Source organism: Gopherus flavomarginatus, chromosome 5 (genome assembly GCF_025201925.1).
Source record: "Gopherus flavomarginatus isolate rGopFla2 chromosome 5, rGopFla2.mat.asm, whole genome shotgun sequence".
In the NCBI taxonomy this organism is placed as follows: Eukaryota; Metazoa; Chordata; order Testudines; family Testudinidae; genus Gopherus; species Gopherus flavomarginatus.
This window is the reverse complement of record NC_066621.1, coordinates 136753518-136780246: the sequence shown is the minus strand read 5'-3', so window position 1 is coordinate 136780246 and position 26729 is coordinate 136753518. Positions and strand designations below refer to the sequence as shown.

General features: G+C 41.1%; 1 protein-coding gene across 1 annotated transcript in view; it reads left to right on the top strand.

Moving 5' to 3' along the window:
- WARS1 (tryptophanyl-tRNA synthetase 1) overlaps nucleotides 1–26519 on the top strand; it is a 45467-nt gene extending 18948 nt beyond the window's left edge. The window contains exons 4-11 of the mRNA XM_050954190.1: nucleotides 6054–6162; nucleotides 7693–7812; nucleotides 8391–8573; nucleotides 10990–11090; nucleotides 12417–12529; nucleotides 16715–16888; nucleotides 20061–20201; nucleotides 26017–26519. Coding sequence (XP_050810147.1) covers nucleotides 6054–6162; nucleotides 7693–7812; nucleotides 8391–8573; nucleotides 10990–11090; nucleotides 12417–12529; nucleotides 16715–16888; nucleotides 20061–20201; nucleotides 26017–26175 — 1100 coding nt within the window. The 3' untranslated portion in view covers nucleotides 26176–26519. The remainder of the gene's footprint in view (nucleotides 1–6053; nucleotides 6163–7692; nucleotides 7813–8390; nucleotides 8574–10989; nucleotides 11091–12416; nucleotides 12530–16714; nucleotides 16889–20060; nucleotides 20202–26016) is intronic.
- The last annotated feature ends 210 nt before the right edge of the window (nucleotides 26520–26729 follow it).

Sequence of the window (26729 nt, the reverse complement as noted above, 5' to 3'; positions counted from 1 at the left end):
ATTTCTTTAACACAAGTGCTGTGGTACATGTTATTTTCCTATTAGAACAATATAATTAGAAAGTGTTTTGAAGAGGTTGCACTGTTTTGTAATAACTTTCAGAACATGTGGAGTGGCTGTGGCCATGCCTGAGTGTCTTCCCTGCCCTTAGTTGACCCCCAACTTGATTCCTGGGACGTGGACAGAGAGTGGCCCATATAGAATTGTTACAGTGGCTCTGAAACCAGGTTCTCATGCTGTTGCACTGTCAGGGTATGTCTACACTACCTGCCAGTTTGGCAGGCAGCGATCGATCCAGCAGGGGTCAATATATCACGTCTAGTCTAGACGCAGTAAATCGATCCCTGAGCGCTCTCCTGTCGACTCCTATACTCCACTGCCGCGAAAGGCACAGGTGGAGTCTACGGGAGCGGCAGCAGTCGACTCATCACGGTGAAGACACCATGGTAAGTCGATCTAAGTACGTCAACGTTGCATAACTTAGATTGATTCCCCTCTTGCCCCCCCCCTTTTTCCCCGTTGTAGACCAGACCTCAGAGCAGTGGTCCCCAACGCGGTGCCTGCGGGTGCTATGGCGCCCGCGGGGGCATCTTAATGCGCCTGCGTCCTGGCTTTCGGGAGAGCACCCGCCGAAATGCCGCCGAATTTCAGCGGCATTTTGGCGGCGACATCTCTCGATGACGATGCTTGTTGCCGACAAATGACATCATCGAGAGGCGTCCGGCGGGGACGCTTCTCTAAGATGTTGCTTGTCGACAGCAAACGACATCATCGAGAGGCATCGCCACCAAAATTCGGCGGCATTTCAGCGGGTGCTCCACCGGTGCAGTGGTCCTTCTGCTGGCGCCCGCCAGCTGAAAAGGTTGGGGGCTGCTGCCTCAGAGAGTACATGAGCCACGGCCAGGTTAAGTACTGTTGGAATTGAAGGAATGCAGCCCATATAAAGAATGTGCATCTAATCGAAAGCATTTTACTTTTTATTGTTACAATTTGCAAGATAAGAATAATTGAAAGAGGCTAGAGAAAAAAATATTTCTTTACTTTGTGTGTAGGTAAGTTAGTTTCCCTGTTTGTGTGGGTCTGTCACATAGCAACATGAGAGAGAAAAACATTTTAAATAGGAAAAAGGTGTTGTGGAAAAACAAAGTCATCTGGGGGCACCCAAGGGTACATGCAATACCTGAAAAGTCTTTTAACTTGCTTTTTGAAACTGATGTTGATGGTGTCCATTTAACATTTTGCATCTCCTTACGTTTTTAACTGTGCAACCTTAACACTGCATTTGTGTGTTGCTTTACAAGTCTATCCATCCTCCTATGTGCTGAGTTTTACTGGCTGCAGCCTACAGAGGAAATAAACTCTAAGGAAGGGAAGATGCATAGCAGAGAGAATATATTTCTAAATTGGGAGGGGAGAGGTATAAAGACAGATATGTGAGTTGGAAAAGAGAAAAAGGAAAGGAATCATAGAATCTAGAGATTGAAAGACCTTTTATGTCATCTGGTCTGTCTCTAGGTGGTGGTTTTATACTATTTAGCACTTTGCCTGATCAAGGAGAGGAAATGGAGAAGTGGGGAGAGTAAGAGATCTCTACTGTCATAATCCCTTGATGATTTATGAGTATCAGTTAACTGAAATAACAATGACTGGCATTGAATATATTGTAAATTAGTGATATTAAAGAATAGTGGAGCTTAGTATTAGATCAATGTAATTAGCTTGTGTTGCTTCAGCTGCTTATTGTGTACACACACTCAATGATTTTTGGCCTGTCATACTGTAATTGTAGATTGGGAGGGAGCGGTTTCCTTTAAGTTTCTTGGAAACAGTGTGGGCTTTTCTTCATGAAAATACTGAGCGCTCTGTGAAAAGAGGGTAATTTGTCAGCAGTACATATTAACTTCCTGCTACTCCTTTCTATACAAATTTTAATGTCCAAGATTCTGATAACAAGCAGTTTCCCTCTTCAGGGCAGAGTGAATTTCGGGTGCTGTTTTGAAAGTCTATTGTGATGGGTTGGACCCCCCCTTCTGGGGTGCCACCTGATGTGCTAGGGTCCCACTGAGCCCACCTGGCCTGCCAGCCTGGGTCCCCCCAACTCTGTGCTGCTGTGTCAGGCTCTCAAGCCTCCTTCCAGTACACACACAGGTAGGAACATGCCCAGCTGTAGAATCATACAGTCTGCGATCAGCTCTCTGTGGGAAGATTCAACTAGAGGATTGCCCAGCACTCCTGTGCCCATACCCTCTGGAGTGTAAATGCAAAATTATATTGTCTTAAGCTCATGAAAATTGCCCCCTCCCTCAATGTGGAGGAAGATATGCACTGTTTTTGCCCCACCCCCTCAGTCATGAAGTGCACAAACTGGGTTTTAGAAAACAAAACAAGTTTATTAACTACAAAGGATGAATTTTAAGTGATTATAAGGGATAGCAACACAACAAAGCAGATTACTGAGCAAAATAAACAAACATGCAACCTAAGCTTAATTCACCAAAGAAACTGATTACAAATAGTAATTTCTCACCCTAAACATTGTTTTAGGCAGGTTGCAGAGTTTCTACCACTTAGAGTTCCAGGTATTCCTCTTCACAGGCTAGACCCCTGTCTCAGCCTGGTCCCAGTCCTTCCTGTCTCAGCCTGGTCCCAGTCCTTTCTCCCCAGATCAGTCTTAGGTGTTTACAGCAGTTTTCCTGTGTGGGGATTCAGTGAAGAACCAGTGACCTTGATTAACTCACTCTCCAGCCTTAATTTGAATCTTTTGTTTCCCTGTTTGATCCCCATCCCCCTTCTTCAGTGGAAAAGTACCAGCAGTGTCCAAGGTGGTATTTTGTACCAGGTGACATCATCACATGACTTTGCAGTGTTAAAGCAACCATGAGACAAGGTTTATTTGTAACACCCACAGGAAGGAACTCCAGGAAGAGGAGAGATCAGCATCTTCAAAGACCCACTGTCTTTCCTAATGGCCCATTCAGGTTGATTGCATACTGTCTGGTGAGCGTTCCCCAAGTACACACACAGTTGTAATTGTTACATAGTCAGGTACAGAAATGATACATGCATACAAATTGGATAATTACATTCAGTAAACTGTAACCTTTTCAATGATACCTCACATGACCCATCTTGCATGAAACATATCTTAGTTATGCCATATTCATATCATAACACTATTTCTATGAAAAATATGAGGGCATAATGTCACATCTGTATTCTTTAGCACTATCGGAGATAGCCACCAGTCCCATCATAGAGAGGTAGGGCTGCAAGGGACCTAGTGTACCTTGTCCTTCCCTCGCACTCTGAAGCAGCACCAAGTAAGCTTTAGAGCAGGGGTTGGCAACCTTTCAGAAGTGGTGTGCCAAGTCTTCATTTATTCATTCTAATTTAAGGTTTTGCATGCCAGTAATCCTTTTAATGTTTTTAGAAGGTCTCTTTCTATAAGTCTATAATATACAACTAAACTATTGTTGTATGTGAAGTAAAAAAGGCTTTTAAGATGTTTAAGAAGCTTCATTTAAAATTAAATTAAAATGCAGAACTCCCTGGACCGGTGACCAGGACCAAGGCAGTGTGAGTGTAGGGTGACCAGACACACACAGTAGTAATTGTTACATAATCGGGTACAGAAATGATATTAGGAATGGCAATATGCAAAAACCTGTAGGAGAACACTTCAACCTCCCTGGCCACACTATAGCAGACCTTAAGGTGGCCATCCTGCAGCAAAAAAACTTCAGGACCAGACTTCAAAGAGAAACTGCTGAGCTTCAGTTCATATGCAAATTTGACACCATCAGCTCAGGATTAAACAAAGACTGTGAATGGCTTGCCAACTACAAAGCCAATTTCTCCTCCCTTGATTTTCACACCTCAACTGCTAGAACAGGGCCTCATCCTCCCTGATTGAACTAACCTCATTATCTCTAGCTTGCTTGCATATATATACCTGCCCCTGGAAATTTCCACTACATGCATCTGACGAAGTGGGTATTCACCCACGAAAGCTCATGCTCCAAAACATCTGTTAGTCTATAAGGTGCCACAGGATTCTTTGCTGCTTTTACAGACAGCAAGTGTGAAAAATCGGGATGGGGTGGGGGGTAATAGGAGCCTATATAAGAAAAAGCCCCAAATATCAGGACTGTCTCTATAAAATCGGGACATCTGGTCACCTTATGTGAGTGCCACTCAAAATCAGCTCATGTGCTGCCTTCGGCACACGTGTCATAGGTTGCCTACCCCTATTTTAGAGTGACCATCCTGACAGATTTTTGTCCAACATGTTCTTAAAAACCTCCACTGAGAGGAAGTCCACAACTTCTTTCCTTGGAAGCCTATTCCAGGGATTAACTATCCTTAAGAGTTAGAAATTCTTCTTGATAGTTAACCTAAATCTTCCTTGCTGCAGATAAAGTCAAGTGTGGAGAACAATTGGGCTCTGTCCTCTTTATAATAACCCTTAATATATGTTAAGATTTTTATCCAGTCCCCCCTTAGTTGTCTTTTCTCAGGAGTAAATATATTCTGTTTTTTTTTTAATCTTTCCTCATTGGTCAGGTTTTCTATGTCTTTGACCATTTTTGTTGCTCTCCTCTGGACTCTGTCCAGTTTATCCACATGCTTGGTAAATTGGGGTACCCAAAACTGGACACAATACTCATGTTTACTTTAGACAGAGGAAATCAAAGTGCCAAGAAATAAGGTATAATTCAGTGGAATATCCTTTTTCTCACATAGTCTTGAGCTTGCACAGACTTGCATAGCCAAACTGTAGAAACTACATGCAGGTTTCAAGGATCCCTTACTAGGAAGGAATGAAGATTTTCTTCACTGAAGCACCTTGCAGGAAAGCTTCTGTAGGATTTGTAGTTTAAGGAGGGGAGAACTGTGATGGATTAATATATAGAAGATGCTATATATTAATCTATGAATACTGATAAGTAATAATGTCATGAATGCTGTAAGTAATCTGATCAGTGAGGTAAAGTTACTGTATAAACATAGTGGGATATTAGAATTTCCTGTATGAATGCATTGATCTAACCTAATAAGAGCACTGTGGGAAGAGACAGGAAAACCACACATTAGATCTTGATGAACAGCCTCAAGCACAGACTTGCAAGAAAATGGGCCACACTGTTAGCTTCAAGGAACCTGTATACTGTTTTGGCTAAAACGAGGTGCTTGGAGATCAAAAGAACAATAAACAGCTAAAATCCCTTCTCAGAGAGCGAAGGGGCAGTCAGTTATCAGAAGATGTCTAGGGAGACAGGTTGGCACAGAGAGAGACTGCAGAGGGAGTCAGAAAAAGTTGGGCCTTTCCAGATCCAAGGAATGGTAAACTTTAGGGAACACCTAATATGTTTACAGTCTTATCTAACTGTTTTTAAGATCTGTTTTCTTTGAAATGCTTTTGTTCTAAATAAATACTTGGCTTAAAGAAGGCTGCTTGGTAGACTGTATTAACCACTCTCATTGCTCCCAGAGGGAGCAGAACTGTGGGCATTGAGGATAAGTCAGGCCTGCCAAGGTAATCATGGTTAGTACCAGGGATTGCAACTCAGGGCCTAGTGTGAAAGTGGGAGAATCACACAACTCCACTTGGAGGCTAGAGGTCTCAGACATCAGAGAGGGTGCACTTGATCATAGAATATCAGGGTTGGAAGAGAGGTCATCTAGTCCAACTCCCTGCTCAAAGCAGGACCAATCCCCAGACAGATTTTTACCTCAGTTCCCTAAATGGCCCCCTCAAGGATTGAACTCACAACCCTGGGTTTAGCAGGCCAATGCTCAAACCACTGAGCTATGCCTCCCCTCATGTGACCAGGCGAGATGTGAGGTGCATTCGCCTACTAACAGTGACAAGAACAAGCAAATGTTTGTATGTTTTTCAAGCACATCAGTTAACCACTACCCAGATTCTTTTTGATCAATGCTTCTGATTTTATATTTCTTTGCCATTGTGCCTAAGCAATATGTTCTGTTTAAATCTATGAGCAGGTTTCAGCTAGCAGTGTATGTAATTTGTTGTGCATTTGTTCTTTCAGTTCGATTTGGAAGCAGTAAAATTGATAAAGAGCTAATCAATCGAATAGAGAGAGTTACTGGAAAAACACCTCACCACTTTCTGCGCAGAGGCATCTTTTTTTCTCATAGGTGGGTGAGGTTTTCTTTTTGATCCTCTGGTAATACCCAGAGGCAAGTAAACACAGAAATGTATGGATCAGGATACATGCAATTTCCATTAATCTCAGCGGGCGCATCCTGTGTCCAACAGAGAGCCATTTTCTACTCTCATTTACACCAATAAAAACCCAGAATAAAGTGCTTGAAATTAATGAAGTTATTCCTTGTTTACAATTTCATCAATGGGAGCAAAACCTGGCTCCCAAAAAGTAGGGGAAGTTTGGGGGAAAAATGCATGGGGAACCCTTGCTGTTCCATCCTCTTACTCATTCAGCCTTGTATTATGAGAGAGGGCACTTTCTGTGTATGGACTTGTGATTTAAATAAATGAATAACATGGAAGATATCAAGTGGAAATACAGTTATGTTAAGAGCATGAGTACTCTTTCATCTCACTGATTTAACAAAGGACAGTTTCTTTTGAAATGTGAAGTCTAGGGAGAAATCCTAGAAGTTCTGAAGTGTCATAGGTCCTCTTGAAGTTAGGTACTAAAAAGTTAAAAGCTTTCTAAGAAGTAAATTGCATTTTTATTTTAGCATGATTCATGGCCATGATAGGAGTTGATTTTTTTTAATTATTTTACCCATGCAAATGCTGTTTGCATTCATATTTTAATCATTAAGGAAAATGTGAGCAAGGTCAAAAATGTGCATTTTTTTAAAAATTAGACCATGTTAAGTAATCAGGGGGGTGCCCGGGTTTTGGTTCAAAAGCTGCCAGTATCAAAGTATCTGATTCAGCAGTTCCCCGTGCACTGGCTTCTCTTTGACTTCAGTGAGAGTTCTACATATTTCGCAACAGCAGAACTGGGTTCAGGAGGAGTATTATAAACTCTCTGGAGAAATAAATCTGCTTGGGCTCCAGCATAACTTTCTTTCAAAGTTTTGTGTGGTTGTAGGAAATGAGAGGGGCGGGAAAGGAGTTGGGTTTTGTTGTGTTTTGTTTTGTTTTTGTTGGTAGGGGAAAAGAATTATCATTCCAAGAGTGAACATTTTCAAGTGTTGAACACAGTATAATTTCCAAACATGGCCATACGCTTAGGCCCCAATCCTTTATTGGGATCTGCTGACGTAGATCTCCATGCTCCTGCAGAGTCCCTATTGACTTCAATGAGACTCAACACAGTCCACATCATTTGATCCCAGTAGACATTTGGGACCTTAGTTTGTTATCATACAGTGTCTATACAGGACCTACATTTTTCTATTAAATAATTCTGGTTTGCTTTTTTTTAAACTGAATCTTTTAAATGTGCTCAACCGATACCTTCTCTTTTTAAAATAACTTGTATGAAGTGTACTATATATTTATAAGACTTTTTAAGTTACTATATTTGGTTTGTGAATACATTTTGCATTCAAAAGCTTTCACTTTTCTATTCAAAATTTTTACTGTAGCTTGCCAGCTGTTCCTTTTTAGAGCTAATTTATTTACCTACATTGGTGGTCTTTGGTTAAATTCTATAAGTCACACCGTGTTTCTTCTGTTTTATTTTCTAGAGATATGAACCAAATTCTTGATGCATATGAAAATAAGAAGCACTTTTACCTTTATACAGGTAGAGGCCCCTCCTCAGAGGCAATGCATCTTGGTCATCTTATCCCATTTATTTTCACAAAGTAAGTAGCTTCTGCCTCTAAGTTGCAAGTTTATTAAATATTTGGTTCTCATCTGAAATATTGAACAGTATTTAGAGCTATAAAAACTGTACATCATACCCACTATCTATGTTACTTGAGTTGCATATAAAATTAAATGCAAATATCTTGTTAATTAAACTCTTACAGTGGCCTAGTTAAGCAAGTCTGTTGCTATCCCTACACCAGTGTTATCTCTCCCACATGTCACACACACATTATTCTCCATTCTTCTTTTTCTTGTTAAATAGGTATCAAAGGCAAAAAGTACAATATGGTCACTAGCATAGCAACAGAAACCTCGAGCCTGATTCTCCACTCCCATGGGTAACTGTTTACATCTGTAGCACATGCATGCAAAACACTTGTCCTGAGGCGAATGACTGGAGAACTCTGATTTGGTAGAATTTTCCATCCATTTTAGATTAGCATATGTACAAAGCAGTGGAGAATCAAGCCCCCTTAACTTTATTACTGCCTGAATTCATTTAAATATTTTGGTTGTGCAACCCATTTCCTTTAAGTTGTTCTACAAAATAAAATATTTTTATTTCTATTAGGTGGCTGCAAGAGATATTTAATGTTCCCTTGGTTATACAGTTGACGGATGATGAGAAATACCTGTGGAAAGATCTGACAATTGACAAAGCTTATGAATATGCTATAGAAAATGCAAAGGACATCATAGCCTGTGGCTTTGACATCAATAAAACCTTTATCTTTTCTGATCTTGACTACTTGGGGTAAGGGTATAAGAGTTCATAAAACCTCATGATCGAAAGTTTTCAGATAATCTCTGTGATCTTGCAGCAACCAGCAATATAAACACATTGACTAATGTATCTGGCTCTGAAACCTTCCAGGCAATTTTTGCACTACTTAACACAATACCTTATTGTCCATGTTTATAATATATTCTTTGCAATGTATGAACATGTGTATGTATTTATAACAATATAAAATATACATAATATTTTATATATTTCATATAAGTATGTAATAAAGAGAATATTATAAAAATAACTGAAAGTACATAGATGTCCTGGTAACATCAAGACTGAAGCTTCATTTGTTTAGGATGCTGTCAAAACCTCAGATGTCTTCATAGTCTCATGTCATAGCTTTTTTGGGCTGTGTTCTTTTTCTGTTAGGGATAAACAAGTTATTTTCATGTTGCTCTATGACTATAATAGAACTTAAATGGTTAACATTTTAACTTCCAGTAAGGGTGTGCTGCTAATACAAATCCACAAGATTCTTGCAGTTTAAAAAGAAGCAGCCATCATGGTTGCCTGCTTAGAAGGAAGAAACTCCCATAGAAGAGATTGAAACTGCATCTGAAAATTCCACCCATACCATACGTACAGACACTTATGTTGTACAAACATATTGGAGCATATTTGGAAACCTATTTTAGCCTTGAACAGAAATAGCAGCAATGTCTGCTGAGTGGCAGTTGCTGGGGCTGCAGTATTTCTATATATTCTTATGCATCTGCAGCTATTGAGAAATGTTCCCAAGAGTGTAAGGTTATAGCTCAGTGTCCATTAATCTTCTTTCCAGGGAAAGTGAATTAAAAATTCGTAAAGCTTTATCATCAAAGAACAGATATATTTTGCTTGTAGTGCATTTTGTAAGCTTGTATACTTAGTACATACGCAAGTGTATGTAGTGTTTCATATCCCGTGTAAAAGTCTAGAGCTACTGCAAGATTTAAGGGGAAAAAATCATACACTCACAAAATTTAGAGTAAATGTTGAAAAGTTAACATCAAGGCCATATCTATACTACTACTTATGGCAGCAAAAGTTATGTCGCTCAGGGACATGAAAAAAACACACCCCAACCAATATAAGTTTCGCCAGCATAAGTGATATTGTGCACAGCACTATGTCAGCAGGAGGACTTCTCCCACCAATGTAGCTCCCACCGCTCATTGAGGTGGATTTATTATGTCAACGGGAGAGTGGCTACACGAGTAATTTTACAGCAGTGCAGCTGCATTGGCGCAGCTGTGCTGTTATGAGCTCGCTAGTGTAGTCATGGCCTAGCTCTGCCTCCTTGTGCCTGTGCATGTAAAATATCGGCTCTCTTCTTAGAATTATTTGTACAGCACAAATTTGAATTTCTTACACAAACTTGTGCACAACGAAGTGTGCAATTTTCAAGTGAAACCTGAGGTTTTATGTCTTAATGAGACCTGAAAATCAAGCCAATTTTGAATAAAAATAATTCAGATATATAAATCTTCCAGAAGAGAAGAAGAATCTACTCTTGTATGCTTAGGGAAGGAGTGTCAGTTAGGTGTTAAGATACCATGATGATGATGACCAACATTTAAAAACTATGATAGTTCAGGGAGGACTTGGTGACTTGGAGGACAGTGTTGGAGGTTTTCACTAGCCTTACCTCCTCCTGCTTCCCTGGAGGAAAAAGAGTTTCTTTTTTGTTTGTTTGTTTTTTCATGTAGCAAAAGAACTTCCAAGCCCTGTCCTCCTGAAGAAGGGTCTCTCTGGGTATCTTGCTGCAGTGCCTCCTGGAAGTTGTAGTTCAGGTGTGTCAAGTTCCTTTTCCCTATTGGCCAGCCTGACTTGGGTTCTCCCATGATACACCACAGTCTCCCTCTTGGAGAGGGAGGAGATGCATCATGGAAGTCCCTGGCCAGGGTGCATCATAGGAGCTTTAGTCTGCCAGGAATCCTAACCCCTGGAGGAGAACAGGGACAGGATGCGTCTGAACCTCAATTCCCATGAGGCACCTGACTAGTATTTCCAAATCAAAATATTTTTATTTTTCAGGCTTGGGGTTTTTTTGTTTGTTTGTTTATACAAAACATTGAAATTTTCTACAGAAAGCAAACACTTCATTTTGTTAAAAACCCAATTTTCCATTGAAAATCAGTTTTGGCAGAACATTTTTGACCAGCCCTACTGACCACTTGTAAGTAAGCTTGCAGAGAAAAGAATATAAACTTCCAAAATTATTTAATCTTGGTTTTTAAAAAATTATGTTCTAAATTTACTAATAAATACTAGGAAGCAGTGCTTCTAAAGTGGTCTGACAATCTCCCGTGTTGTATAGATGTTATTACAGAAATGTAGTCTACCCTCTTTGACACTAAATTATCTCCCTTTGCCTCCCTCCCCCCTTTTTTTACAGAATGAGTTCAGGTTACTACAAGAATGTTGTAAAGGTTCAGAAGCATGTTACATTTAACCAAGTGAAGGGAATCTTTGGCTTTACTGACAGTGATTGCATTGGTAAGAGCATGAATATGAGTTACTGGAAAGGACTGCTGTTTGCACTTTGTGTGATTCCAAAGGCACCTTGATTGTGTAAACAGACTAGCACCTGCTGCTCATTGGAAAAACTGACAGGAGAAGCACAAATATCAATATTTTGAACTGCTCACGTAGGACATAGTCCTGGAGTCCTTACTCAGGCAAAACACCTTTAGCTACCCTGTAAGTTTTCCCAGTGTAAGGACTGCTGTTTATGTCCTTGATGTCAATGAAGTATGAAATACAGGAGTTGTTGACGTGCATGCAATGTCCACAGTGTAGAGACTAATTCTTTGTGTAATTTACTGCTACAACTCATACCTAATAATAACACTTCTATTGCACTTTCTACCTTAAATGCATTTTCCAAGTCTGTCTTTTATTTTTGGTTTGGTTTTTTTTAGGATAAATTACAGGTTTACTATCTATATTTTTCAGATGGGAAAATAGAGTCCGAAAGACCCAATTTTCAGAGGTGCTGAGCAGCCACAACTTCTGTTGCCCCAGTTGTAGGTCCTTAACACCCCTCACAATAAGGCTCCTGATGGTTTGGGGCTCAAATATGAGATTAGGACTCAGGAGTTCCTGGCTCCCAGCCCTGTTCTTGAACTACTAGGTCAGGCCTCTCATGTAGCTTCTCAGAATATGCTGTTAAATTCTGGGATGTGATTCCCACATATTGGCTGGGCTCTGGATAGAAAAAAACATGTTTATTATAAACAGCCACTATTATTTATGCTCTGTGGGGACACTGAGCACTCTTTTCCAGTATGGGGAAATCCACCATTGCCCTTCTTAAATTTGGAGAGCGATTTGGGTCGTGAATCTCTGTCACGGGGGACGGACAAGGAGGTCATACACCCCATCTCCTGTGCTCCTACTGGAGAGGGCAATAGACATCTTTGGAAGAGTCTGAAGCCTGAGATTTGATGATAGTTACTGTCTTAACGTAGAATGAGCATATTGATGGCAGTGCAGAGTTTTCTTTTCTCCCCGTGGCCTGTGAAAGAAGGGAATGAACGGGGATTCAGAGATTCCAAGGCCAGAAGCGGTCAGCCTAATGCCTCATCCTCACACAGGCTGCAGAATTGCTCGCAGAAGGTGGATTAAAACATATCTTTTAGAAAGACAGCTATTATCATCTTGCTGAGCCGAATAATTCACTTTTCTATGTGGTGATAGACTAAATACATCTCTATAATACAATTCTTAATTATCTTACTGTAGCGTTAAAGATGCATGTGTTGTATGTAATTGAACTGGCAAGGGGTAAATTAAAATGTTCTAAAATATGTTCTTTCTTAGGAAAGATCAATTTTCCTGCTATCCAAGCTGCTCCATCCTTTAGCTCATCATTTCCACAAATCTTCAAGGACAAGAAAGACATTCAGTGTCTTATCCCATGTGCCATTGATCAGGTTAGAAATTATTTTATTTTATTTTGGCATTTTTAAAATGCCTCATCCATCAGACTTTTGTGAGGTGACCAAAAAAATAGAAAACATCTTTTTCACACGCAGTCTCCTCAGGCAGAAGCTGAGGATATGGATAAGTCTTATACTGTGTCCTAATAGGAATTATACAGGCTGTATCAGCCCAGTAAGCACTTTACTAATTTCCTACTGATTCCCATTAAGTCTTCAACCTGTCATGAAATCAGACTAGTAATCCCTAGTGTGCAAGTGTACATGAATCTATTACAGCCACGTGTAACATGTGGCTCTTACAGATCTCAAAGCACTACAAAGTCAGTATCATTATTCCTGTTCTACAAACGGGAAAACTGAACGACAGGAAAGGGAAAGTGACTTCCCCAAGATCACCTAGCATGTCAGCGTTGAAGAGCCTGGAATAGAGCTCTCATATCTCCTAAGTCCTAGTCTGGTGATCTTTCCACGAGACCACACTATATATTACTGATGGGTGGGAATTCCACTGTGTTGCAAATATGCAGAATTCATGTCCCCCTGCAGATTTCTTTGCTTCCCTGCAGAAAAATGTCTTCTGATGGAGAAGCAAAGGGAATCCGCAAGAATGGTCATGCCCCCCCTCCCCAGGAGCATGGGCATGTCAGTTTGGGTGCCCGGGGCAGGCAGCGGAGACATAAATCACCCCTGGGGCTGGTCTGGTATGTGTGCATGGGGAGACATAAATCACAGCAGGAGCGGGCGGATGGGTATATGCAGGTGAACAAGAGAGGCTCTGTCCCTCTTGCTTGCTATTGCAGTATGCCCGGCGTGGGTGGCAAGGCTTTGAGGTGTTTCTGAGGAGGTAGGTGTGGAACAGGCTCAGTCCCCTCAGGCAGAGCAGACTGCCTTCTTAGTGAATTGTTCCCAGTGTTCTTAGCGAATTCCCCGAGGAGTATAATCACAAGTGTAAAAGTTTTAAGGCTCCTTTACATTGCCAGAGTGGAGTAAAGGACAGTATGGCCTTATAAATGCTTATAGTCTAAATTTAGAACTGGTCTAAATTTTTGGACTGAAAAATATTCCAATCAAAATATGCTCTATATGAACCATTTACTCCTGACCTTTCTGGAGACGGTCAGTAGCCAATATAAATTGTTAGGTTGATACCCTAGTACTCACTTGCTCTTCAGTTGCCTATGATATAATACTGAGCGCATGTATCTGTTGACTAATAACTAGAAATAAAGAGTCAAGTTACCATTAGACAAGAGGTTTTGGGATATCCTCCAATGCTCCCCATTCCCATTCTCCATCCATTATAGTTTACTTTAAATATATTACCAAAATAATTGAAACTGGCATAATTATATTGTGTTATTTTGACAAATAAAATATGCAGAATTTTAAAATATTGTGTGCAGAATTTTTAATTTTTTGGTGCAGAATTCCCCCAGGAGTAATATACATGTACAGCATCATGGTTGTCTCTGCCCATGCCTTCAGCACCAAAAGCATAGGCTTCCCTGTGCCACTTTCCCATAAGGCTCTCGTACGGCTCGTCTACATGACATGACAATGTGTGATTTCTAAAGTGCACTAATGTGCTGAGCATGAACTGGCCTATGTTCACCCTACTTGCGTGCACTAAAAGCTCCCTAGTGCGCATAAACATAGTGCTGTGCGTGCTGGGTCAACTCGGTCCAGTTAGTGCACAGCACATTCATGCATTCCAGAAAAAACACACCTCTGGTGAACATGGCTGTGCCACATAGACAAGCCCATAGTCATTAGAGACAGCTGCTAGAAGAGGATTACATGCACCAAGCTATTACATTTACATCATGTGACTAGGACCCCAGGGGGCCACACTGTGATTGCTCAGTTAGGGCAAATTGCAAAGTATGGGGTAGACAATCCCCAAAACTGATGGTTAATCTATACTTAGATTCACCAAGCCAGCAACAAAAAAGCTTCTACAATACCAAAACACAGTTCCCTTAAAGCAACCCAGCCTGGAACTCCCACCCAGACAGCCAAGTCAAATGTGAGGAGGATTACTGAAAATCTTGTGGTATCATATAAAAAGTTCTACTAATCCAAAGGATCAGACACATAACCCCCAGGTTAATGAATATTTCAGATCTTACCCAAATACACACTTACAGCCAATTTTATTAACTAAACTAAGATTTATTTAAAAAGAAAAGAGAGAATATTGGTTAAAAGAGCATTATATATACCGGCATGAATTCTTAGGTCAGTTTCTAGTGGAGATCGTGAGCTTTAGAGTTTCAAAGAGTCCTTTCCAGAATCAGTTAATCAGGTTATAGTTCAATGTCAAATATCAGGGTGATCTAGAATGGAACTGGAGACATCAGTCTTGTGACTCAAACTTCCCCTGATGAAGCTTAAGCAGATCTGAGATGAAAGGGTCAGGGCCCAAGAGTTTTTATAGATCCCTTAACAGCAGGTGTTCCTTGGGTGAAGAATGGTGCCTTTGAAGTAACCTCCTATTGCCTAAACCCCACCGGTAATTAGCTGCATAGATTAATATAAGATAATTACCCATCTTCAGCCATTTACAGGTAGTTTACTACAAACTTCAAAGAGAAATAAAGATGATGATATTACTACATTCACAGCTTATTTATCTCCTTTTGCTCTCCAAATCAGCATAATGCAGCGAAAGACAAGAACTGTCTATATCTAACAGTATATATGTAAGCACACAAAACACAAGCATTATTTACTAATATGTCTCTGAACGTTGAATCCGGGTCAGTTAGCCTGTTAGGCCATGTCTACATCTAAAGTTTTGCAGCGCTGGTTGTTACAGCTGTATTAGTACAGCTGTATAGGGCCAGCGCTGCAGAGTGGCCACACTTACAGCAACCAGCGCTGCAAGTGGTGTTAGATGTGGCCACACTGCAGCGCTGTTGGGCGGCTTCAAGGGGGGTTCCGGGAACGAGAGAGCAAACCGGGAAAGGAGACCCGCTTCGCCGCGGTTTGCTCTCTCGTTCCCGGAGCCACCCAGCAAACCGCAGGGAAGGAGATCTGCTTGCTCTGGGCTCCGGGAACGAGAGAGCAAACCGGGGAAAGGAGACCCGCTTCGCCGCGGTTTGCTCTCTCGTTCCCGGAGCCACCCAGCAAACCGCAGGGAAGGAGACCTGCTTGCTCGGGGCTCCGGGAACGAGAGAGCAAACCGGGAAAGGAGACCCGCTTCGCCGCGGTTTGCTCTCGCGTTCCCGGAGCCACCCAGCAAACCGCAGGGAAGGAGACCTGCTTGCTCTGGGCTCCGGGAACGAGAGAGCAAACCGGGAAAGGAGACCCGCTTCGCCGCGGTTTGCTCTCTCGTTCCCGGAGCCACCCAGCAAACCGCAGGGAAGGAGACCTGCTTGCTCTGGGCTCCGGGAACGAGAGAGCAAACCGGGAAAGGAGACCAGCTTGATTACCAGAGGCTTCCTCCTTCCACGGAGGTCAAGAAAAGCGCTGGTAAGTGTCTACATTGGATTACCAGCGCTGGATCACCAGCGCTGGATCCTCTACACCCGAGACAAAACGGGAGTACGGCCAGCGCTGCAAACAGGGAGTTGCAGCGCTGGTGGTGCCCTGCAGATGTGTACACCTTCAAAGTTGCAGCGCTGTAACTCCCTCACCAGCGCTGCAACTTTCTGATGTAGACAAGCCCTTAGATGTGCAAGCCTTTCTAGCTCTGTATCACACATCCACATTGTCAAACCACTGCTGTTGGCTCCCTTGTTGAAAGTCTTGTTAAAGATCAAGAAACTAACAGGCATGAAGGCAGCACTACCTACTACATCCTGGAGGAGGTTTCTCTAATTTACAAGCTGTGTATGTTCCCAGGGTACTTTTGATAAGAAGCTTACACTGCTCTTGTCCAGAATTTAAGTGTCCTGCTGATAAATAGCAGACTTCTGTCTCCTGGGCAGTCAAACTTCTTCATTTTCGTAAGTGCCAAGTTCACACAGTTTCTTCTTAAATAAGTAGCTCGGTTTGTTATGAAAAGATGGACTCTAAAAAGAAACCAGAGATATCGGAAGGGATTTTTCAAAGGGGATTGGAAATGAGCTATTTTGTTACTGGTTGGACTCTGAACCAGGTGAGTTGTAATCAAACAGTTCTGAACTATGTATATTCAATTTTATTCAAGGCTTTTATTGGTGGTTGTTCTAGGATCCTTATTTTAGAATGACAAGGGATGTAGCACCGAGGATTGGATATCTTAAACCAGCCTTATTGCATTCAGTCTTCTTCCCAGCACTGCAAGGAGCACAGACAAAAATGAGTGCTAGTGACCCCAATTCCTCCATCTTCCTCACTGACACACCCAAGCAGATCAAGACAAAGGTAAGAACCTACACAATATGAAAATATGTACAGCACTATATTCAATGGAGTAATTTGCTTGAGTGTTACAATAAGCCCTCTTTTTCTGTTTTGTTGACCATTTTTTTAAACATATCACATCCTTTTTCCTTTTATAATGTATTCTAATGTACCTTCAGAGATCGATGGAGTGAGACAAACATAACTAACCTAGTCTGATCTTTTGCCCTGTCAGCTATACTATCAGAATAATATTTAATGTACTAAACATCCTGTTTGTTCATCTGGTGTCTGCAGAGCTTTGCCATAAGAATAAGTCTGTCGATGTCCTGTCTCTACAAATACACAGCAAGTTTCTGTAATTTTAAAGATTGACAACCTGTGATGTAAATCAAACGAAGAGCTCTTGTTCTCTATTGACTACTCCATGGCACCAGATACCACCGTGTTACACGGTGACAGTTGCTAGGCAGGCCAAGCTTTCACTGCGGCTCAGTGGATCTGCTGCTGCCATGCACTTCTCCAGCTAATTAGTTTGTGAACAGAAATATTACATTAACCTTTTCTTTGGTTTTAAAAAGAGTATCTATCTCCTCTCCAGTGCATCCCCATAACTACTCTTAATCCTAAAGAAAATCAGGCATTCATAATGACAAGAGACTAAATTAGACTAGGTTTGTTGCGTGTGACATGGTGCACTATGGAATTTGCATAAAGAATGAGTCATCTTTAGAATATTCTGAAAACTTTACAAAGTTAGACAAGAGGAAACCTGACTTTTAGGCGTATGATACCCTTGGTTTAGGAGTTGAATATCTACATGTAATAAACCTTCTTGTACACAGAAAGTTGAGTGTTCAGAAAAGGAGTGTTCAGCCCATGTGTAGATTGGTGGGGGTCACTGTAGGTCAAAGCACAGGAAAGATTTGTTGTGTCTTGTAGCTGGTTAGGCGGCATTCCTAACATGTTTGACAAACTGTCACGGAATGTAGCAGCTAGGATCTTTGGCATGGTTTTTTTTTGTGAACAATTAGTATCCTTCATATGAACTGCTGGGTGTGTCTTGAGGAAGCAGCGTTTGTTTAGCATTGTGTCCTCTTGCATTTGTGTGTGAAGAATTCCACAATTATACAGTTTTGTTTTAAGTAGGTAAATTAGCCCTTCTGTTTTATTGGGAGAGGGAAAAACTCTAATTCCTTGCTTTAAAATAATGATATTCATTTAAATACGATATTGGTAGTTTACCTCCAGTCTCTTGGAGGGTATCAGATATACTCTAGGGGCAATCCAAGATATTGTAAGCCAATAAATCCTATTTCTGAACCCAGTAAACTGGTTGAAACAATAATTAAAGGTAGAATTATAAACACCAGATCACAATATGATAGGCATTTCTTCTACAAAGGAAAATTGTGGCTTAGAATAGAATTTTTATAAAGGAAAACTAATTCATATTCATTTAAACTTTCAAAGGCCTTTGAAAAAGTCCTTTCTAAGAGGCAATTAAGAAGTCATGGAGAGAAAGGCAAAGTACTGTCTGTTGATCAAAAACTGGCTAAGAGACAAAACAGAGCAGGAATAAATGGCAAATTTCCATCATGGCAAAAGATTAACAGCAGAGTGCCACAAGATTCTGTACTGGAACTGATTTTTAATAACTTAATTAATGATCTGGAAAAGAGTATGAGCAGTGAGGTGGTAAAACTTACAGATGGCGCAAGCAAATTAGGTTAGTCAAGACTGGAAGACTGAGGAGTTTGAGACGGACTTAACCAAGCTGGTGAATGGGCAACACTATGGTACATTAAATTCATTGCTGATACATGTAAAGCATAATAATCTCAACTACTTATTCATTTAACTGGATTAACTTCATCAGCTCAGGAAAAAGACCTTCATCATTGTGGACAGCTCAATGAAACCCTCTGCTCAATGTGCAGAAGCAGTCAAAAAAAACAAACATTATTTGTACGCTTAAGGAACGAGGGCAGGAATTGTATAGAATATATCAGTATATGAGTCAATGGTATGCCCTCAGCTGGAATTCTGCTTTCAGTACTAGTCATCGCTTGTTAGCAAGTATATTGCAAAATTAGATGAGATTCAGAGATTGGAAACATGAATGATTCAGAGCATGAGAAAATTCTCATTTGAAGAATCAAAAGACTGGGATTGTGTGCCTTACTGTGGAGGTACAGAGGAGTAGGGACGTGATAAAAGTATATAAAATAATGAGTGTTCTAGAAAAGTCAGATTGTGAGCTGCTGTTCAGCCTGTCTCTTAACACAAGAACAAGAGGACATTCCATGAAATTGAAAGGTGGCAAATTCAAAATTGATTTTAAAAAAATGTTTACGTTTTCAGACAATGAATAATTAGCCCATGAAACTCATTGCCTCAAGATATCATTTAAGAATCAGCTCTTAGCAAGATTCAAATATGGATTAGACATTTATATGACTAAGAATACCGAGTTATAGCAAATACAGTAAATCCCAAACAGGATTTACTGTCTGTAAACAGAAGAAAATGAAAAAGGGCAAATAGCAAAAATGAAGGTGCTGGACCCTATCTCTTTCCAGCCTTGGTCATTGTTATCTTCAGCTCCTCTCTTCTCCTTCTCTTGTCGCTCTTGATAGTTGCTAAATCCTACCAGTTTTATTCTCTCTCTAACCTCTCTAAAATCTGTCCGCTCCACTCCATTCGCCTTCAAAGTTAATTTCTCAGTGAGGTGAATATAGGATATACCTAACAATGTTGCTGTTGTTTGTATGAAGATAGTTTTGTGCAATAATAATAATACATAGCCTTCCTTACAAATGGTGACAACTGCAGCAGAAAGGACTAGGTGTTCTTAATGAAAATCTGGGTAAATTCTTGATGCAACTTAATTAGACCTAAGGGACCGGTTTATGGGTTGATTGTGTGCATCATCATCTTGTCCTGCTGCTCACAGCTTGTCACTCACCTAGTCCTGTCCTCACATTACCTTCTGCATCAGGATCAGGCTTCTTGCCTTGCCTTGAAGGCTCTGCACAAATCTGCTCCTGCTTGCACCTCAACTAGTCTTTAAGGTAGATTGTTTTTTGGATGTAATGTTGATATAAGTGCTTATGGCCCTTCCATCTCAACTGTTTATAGTGTAATCCCCATTTGACAGAAGTTATACCATCAAATAATTCTGTTGTTCTAGATCAACAAGCATGCCTTCTCTGGAGGTAAAGATACTATTGAAGAACACAGAAAGTATGGGGGTAACTGTGAGGTTGATGTCTCTTACATGTATCTCACCTTCTTCCTTGAAGATGATGACAAACTTGAACAAATGAAGCAGGTAAGGAGCCAACTTAAAGATAATTACTGTCTGTCTTTTCATGGGGAGAGACCCAGCTACAATTAAGACCTCCTATTTGAACCTCCTCATGGAAGATATCCATGGTATAATGCTATATCCTCCCTTTTTAAGGGTTTCTCTGTCCTAGTTCAACCCTACGAATGATCACAATTTGTGTATGATGGTTGTGGCATTCTCTCCTCACATGTATCACTTTATTTTTCTTTTAAAAAAGTGAGGAAAGACAAACCCCTATATTTTCATGGAGTCTTGTGTAGGAGGATCTCTTCCCTCCCTCTACCCCTTTTTAAATGATACTACTTTGTTTGGCTTTTTTGATATGTTTTCATAAAGTTTTAAGTAGATTGTGCATATTAACCCTATTTATGTAGTGTGCAATGTCTCTAAACCCTTTGTAGCTTCTAAAGCTAGTGAAAAGTTTATGTCAGATACTGATAGTCCTTATAGATGAACACAACTTTTGACATGTTTATATTAGGGCTGTCGATTAATTGCAGTTAACTCATGTGATTAACTCAAAAAATTAACTATGATTAAAAAAATTAATCACACTGTTAAACAATAGAATTGAACTGTATTAAATACTTTTGGATGTTTTTCTACATTTTCAAATATATTGAAAATATATACAAAGTGCAAAGTGCTCACTTTATATCATTTTTATTACAAATATCTCCACTGTAAAAATGATAAACAAAAGAAATTGTATTTTTCAATTCACCTCATACAAGTACTGTAGTGCAATCTCTATCATGAAAGTGTAACTTACAAATGTAGATTTTTTTTTTGTTACATAACTGCACTGAAAAACAAAACAATGTAAAACTTGAGAGCTTAGAAGTCCACTCAGTGCTACTTCTTGTTCAGCCAATCGCTAAGACAAACAAGTTTTCTTATTTACAATGTCACCTGAAAGTGAGAACAGGTGTTCGCATGGCACTTTTGTAACCAATGTTGCAAGGTATTTACGTGCCAGATATGCTGAACATTGGTATGCCCCTTCATGCTTCAGCCACCATTCCGGAGGACATGCTTCCATGCTGATGATGTTGGTTAAAAAAATAATGCATTAATTAAATTTGTGACTAAACTCCTTGGGGGAGAATTGTATGTCTCCTGCTCTGTTTTACCCACATTCTTCCATATATTTCATGTTATAGCAGTCTCTGATGATCACCCAGCACATGTTGTTTGATTTACAAACACTGTCACTGCAGATTTGACAAAATGCAAAGAAGTTACCAAGTGAGAGTTCTAAAAATAGCTACAGCAGTCGACCCAAGGTTTAAGAATCTGTAGTGCCATCCAAAATCTGAGGGATGAGGTGTGGAGCATGCTTTCAGAAGTCTTAAAAGACCGACACTCGGATGTGGAAACGACAGAACCCAAACCACCAAAAAAGAATATCAACCTTCTGCTGGTGGCATCTTACTCAGATGATGAAAATGAACATGCATCGGTCCACTCTGCTTTGGATCATTATCGAGCAGAACCCATCATCAGCATGGGATGCATGTCCTCTGGAATGGTAGTTGAAGCATGAAGGAACATATGAATCTTTAGCCCATCTGGCGCATAAATATCTTGCAACGCCAGTTACAACAGTGCCGTGCAAATGCCTGTTCTGACTTTCAGGTGATATTGTAAACAAGAAGCGGGCAGCATTATCTCCTGCAAATGTAACCAAACTTGTTTGTCTGAGCGATTGGCTGAAGTAGGACTGAGTGGACGTATAGGCTCTAAAGTTTTACATCGTTTTATTTTTGAATGCAGGTTTTTTTTGTACATAATTCAACATTTGTAAGTTCAACTTTCATGATAAAGAGATCGCACTACAGTACTTGTATTCGGTGAATTTAAAATACTATTTCTTTTGTTTTTTGCAGTGCAAATATTTGTAATAAAAAATAAAGTGAGCACCATACATTTTGTATTCTGTGTTGTAATTGAAATCAATATATTTGAAAATTTAGAAAACATCCAAAAATATTTAAATAAATGGTATTCTGTTATTGTTTAACAGTGCAGTTAATCGCATGATTAATTGTAAAAGCAGCAAAGAATCCTGTGGCACCTTATAGACTAACAGAGGTTTTGGAGCATGAGCTTTCGTGGGTGAATACCCACTTCCTCAGATGCATGTAATGGAAATATCCAGGGGCAGGTATATATATGTGTGCTAGCAAGCAAGCTAGAGATAACGAGGTCAGTTCAATCAGGGAGGATGAGGCCCTGTTCTAGCAGTTGAGGTGTGAAAACCAAGAGAGGAGAAACTGGTTCTGTAATTGGCAAGCCATTCACAGTCTTTGTTCAATCCTGAGCTGATGGTGTCAAATTTGCAGATGAACTGAAGCTCAGCAGTTTCTCTTTGAAGTCTGGTCCTGAAGTTTTTTTTGCTGCAGGATGGCCACCTTAAGGTCTGCTATGGTGTGGCCAGGGAGGTTGAAGTGCTCTCCTACAGGTTTTTGTATATTGCCATTCCTAATGTCTGATTTGTGTCCATTTATCCTTTTCCGTAGAGACTGTCCAGTTTGGCCGATGTACATAGCAGAGGGGCATTGCTGGCATATGATGGCGTATATTACATTGGTGGATGTGCAGGTGAATGAACCAGTGATGGTGTGGCTGATCTGGTTAGGTCCTGTGATGGTGTCGCTGGTGTAGATATGTGGGCAGAGTTGGCATCGAGGTTTGTTGCATGGATTGGTTCCTGAGCAAGAGTTATTATGGTGTGGTGTGCAGTTGCTGGTGAGAATATGTTTCAGGTTGGCAGGTTGTCTGTGGGCAAGGATTGGCCTGCCACCCAAGGCCTGTGAAAGTGTGGGATCATTGTCCAGGATGGGTTGTAGATCCTTGATGATGCGTTGGAGGGGTTTTAGCTGGGGGCTGTATGTGATGGCCAGTGGAGTCCTGTTGGTTTCTCTCTTGGGTTTGTCTTGCAGTAGGAGGCTTCTGGGTACACGTCTGGCTCTGTTGATCTGTTTTCTTATTTCCTCGTGCGGGTATTGTAGTTTAGAGAATGCTTGGTGGAGCTTTTGTAGGTGTTGGTCTCTGTCTGAGGGGTTAGAGCAGATGCGGTTGTACCTCAGTGCTTGGCTGTAGACAATGGATCGTGTGATGTGCCCGGGATGGAAGCTGGAGGCATGAAGGTAGGCATAGCGGTCGGTGGGTTTTCGATATAGGGTGGTGGTAATGTGACCATCACTTATTTGCACCGTGGTGTCAAGAAAGTGGACCTCCCGTGTAGATTGGTCCAGGCTGAGGTTGATGGTGGGGTGGAAGCTGTTGAAATCATGGTGGAATTTTTCCAGAGTCTCCTTCCCATGGGTCCAGATGATGAAGATGTCATCAATGTAGCGTAGATAGAGAAGGGGTGTGAGTGGACGAGAGCTGAGGAAGCGTTGTTCCAGGTCGGCCATGAAGATATTGGCATATTCCTCGTTATCTCTAGCTTGCTTGCTAGCACACATATATATACCTGCCCCTGGATATTTCCATTACATGCATCTGAGGAAGTGGGTATTCACCCACGAAAGCTCATGCTCCAAAACCTCTGTTAGTCTATAAGGTGCCACAGGATTCTTTGCTGCTTTTACAGATCCAGACTAACACGGCTACCCTCTGATACATGATTAATTGTTTTTACTCGCTTGACAGCCCTAATTTATATATAATGAAGTCCACACTAAAGATCTCACTAATATGAGTAGTTTCCCTCTAAAACCTACCTCGCAAGAACTCCTCATCCTGGGCTTGGTGGCAGGGCCCACTCACTCCTCTAGCTGTAAGGGTCATTGATGGGTCTAAGCGGCGCATGTGTTCTTTGGAAAGCAGTACTTTCACTCACCATTGAAAGTGACTATAGTTTGTTGACTTTCCCCACTCAGAATAGCTGTAAGAAAGACCAGGAGCTACCAATTTCTCTTTAGCTGTCCCCACACAACTTTCTCTGAACAGAGAAGGAAGCAGAGTTGAGGAAGTCATTCATCCCCTGGGAATACTGCACCCAAGTCCTTGTCTGTTCCAGGAGCACAGTGGGACACGCTGTCTGAGTGGTTTCCTGAAAATCTCCTAACACTGCATCAGTAACAGCAGACCTTTCCCAGTGCTAGTGCACACATAGACCTTCTGCCAGGATTTTTGCCAACATGCTGTCTCAGAACAAGGTTAGAAAACATGGTGGCAAAAATACTTCAGCCAGCCTAGCACTAATGGAACTGGCACCAGTTGTAGTGAGATAGTGGGAGACTTTCAAAGAATGGTCATTGTAGATGCAGCTTCCTAGCTGAGTGAAACATCATTAAAATATTAAAAGTCCACTGAAATGCATTGGAATAATTACATTTTGTCCTTAAGTGTCCTCATTGGGTGTTGGCAACAGCTGCAACATGAACAGATACCAAGAAATGGCTTAAGGGGAGATGAGTCCAAACTGTTTTCATTACCACTTCAAAACCTGGGCTGAGCTCCCCTAAGCACAGCCACGGTTTCTAACACAGTGAGGAACAGTTTGGTCCTGTGTACACTTGCAGCTAAGCCATTTAACAGCAGTGCAGTTGAATGCACTGCCAGCAAAGCATATGTTTCCTAGTGTGGACAGAGACTTTCAGTGCCGTTCAGTATAAACTGGATCCACTATCCATGTATAGATTCTCTATTAAACCCTGTGAAAGGAAAATAACAGTTTATATGTGCTGTTGTGAAATACAAGATGGCTACTAATACTTTTTCTTTAAACTGATCTCCTCGGGAGGAAAAAATGGTTTCCTGTAGCTAATACAGGAAAAGCTGTTATATCTAGCACTTCACCAACCAGAAAGCTCTATAAATCAGCATTTCTCATCTTCATTGAAATTCCAGTTTATAGCCCGTTGGCACGGGGCCAACGGGGTTGGGGCACAGGCTCTAGGGGGGAGTTTGGGTGAGGGGCTGGAGGTTGCGGCATGGGAGGAAGTGCGGGGCGTGGGCTCAAGAAGGAGTGTGAGTGCAGGAGGGGGCTTGGAGCAGCGGGTTGGGGTGCAGGAGGAGGTACGGGGTGCCAGATCTCCCCTCAAGTGGTGACCTGTCCCAGCTGTTCCTAGATAGAGGCGTGGCAGGCAGCTCCATGCACTACCCCAACCCCAACCTGAGCATTAGCTCCACAGCTCCCATTGGCTGGGAACCACGACCAATGGGAGCTGTTGGGGCAGCACCTGCAAGCAGAGGCAGCACACAGAGCTGCCTGCCACACCTCTGCCTAGGAGCAGCCAGTACAGGTCACCACTTGCAGGGAGTCACCCAATGTGAGCACCCCCATGGATCCGGCACCCTTCACCCCCTCCCATGTTCCAGCCCGCTGCACTGAGCCCTCTCCTGCATCCAAACTCCCTCCCAGAGCGCACGCCCCTCACCCCCTCCTGCACCCAAACTCCCTCCCTTTTAGTTAACCAGCATTTTTCACTTACTGGCGCATGCACACGCGCACACACCCTATTCCCCCAACATGCCAGATAAAACAGCTTTTACTGTAACTGGATTTTCAAGTTAAATCTCTGCTCACTTAGTTTACTCACAGAAGCATGTTAAATAAAAAAAAATTGCTGTACTGTGTTTCTAAAATCTTTAAAAATCAATGAGTGATGTTGCAGATTACATTACCAGTGTGATATCAGGTGATCTTCTGGCATATTTAATTTTAATATACATGCAAATCTTTCTTTGCCAGGAGTTGTGCCTTTAAAGAGATTCTGCTCAACATTTAGGCTCTTTTCCATATTACCGGATTAGTTTTTAACAACTGACACTTTCTTGGCAGGCTTACACAAGCGGAGCGCTGCTCACAGGAGAGCTAAAGAAGGTGCTTATTGAAACGCTACAGCCCTTGATAGCAGCTCATCAGCAGAGACGCAAACAGATCACAGATGAAATGGTGAAACAGTTTATGACTCCACGGAAACTGGCATTCGATTTTTAATGATGTAGATGTAATTTATCAATAGGTAGGAAATAGACTGAATTGTTTTCTGTTGTATGTCATCACTCCTTAATTATGCGAAGGCTGCAATCTGTGCTTTATAAACGTTGCTCTGAACAAGTTATTTGCATGTACGATCAGTGACTATTTGGAAGAATTGTTAAGACATTATTAATATATGTATTTAAAAACCAAAACTTGTTAGGTGAGGTATCAATTTCATTGTAACACAAATAACAGCTGCCAGATTCTTTCGTGAACCATGTTAGTTAGCAGAGGACCCCATTACTGTATTTAAGTTGAAAATACTAAAATATAATAATAAAATTTCTATTGTAATGCCAGAGTCTAACTTGTAAATTGTTCTAGATATGCTAGTAAGAGTCCATATCTCAAAAAGAAATGAAATTCTTAGTAGATCCAACTTTTTTTATCCTATGTTTCTCAGCTTCATGGAGTGGGTTAAAATGGTGGCTGCTCAGGGACATATTGCACATACACAGTAGGTGAGTTTTTCAGGGTAAATTGTACAGGAATATGTTCCCGATGTGAAA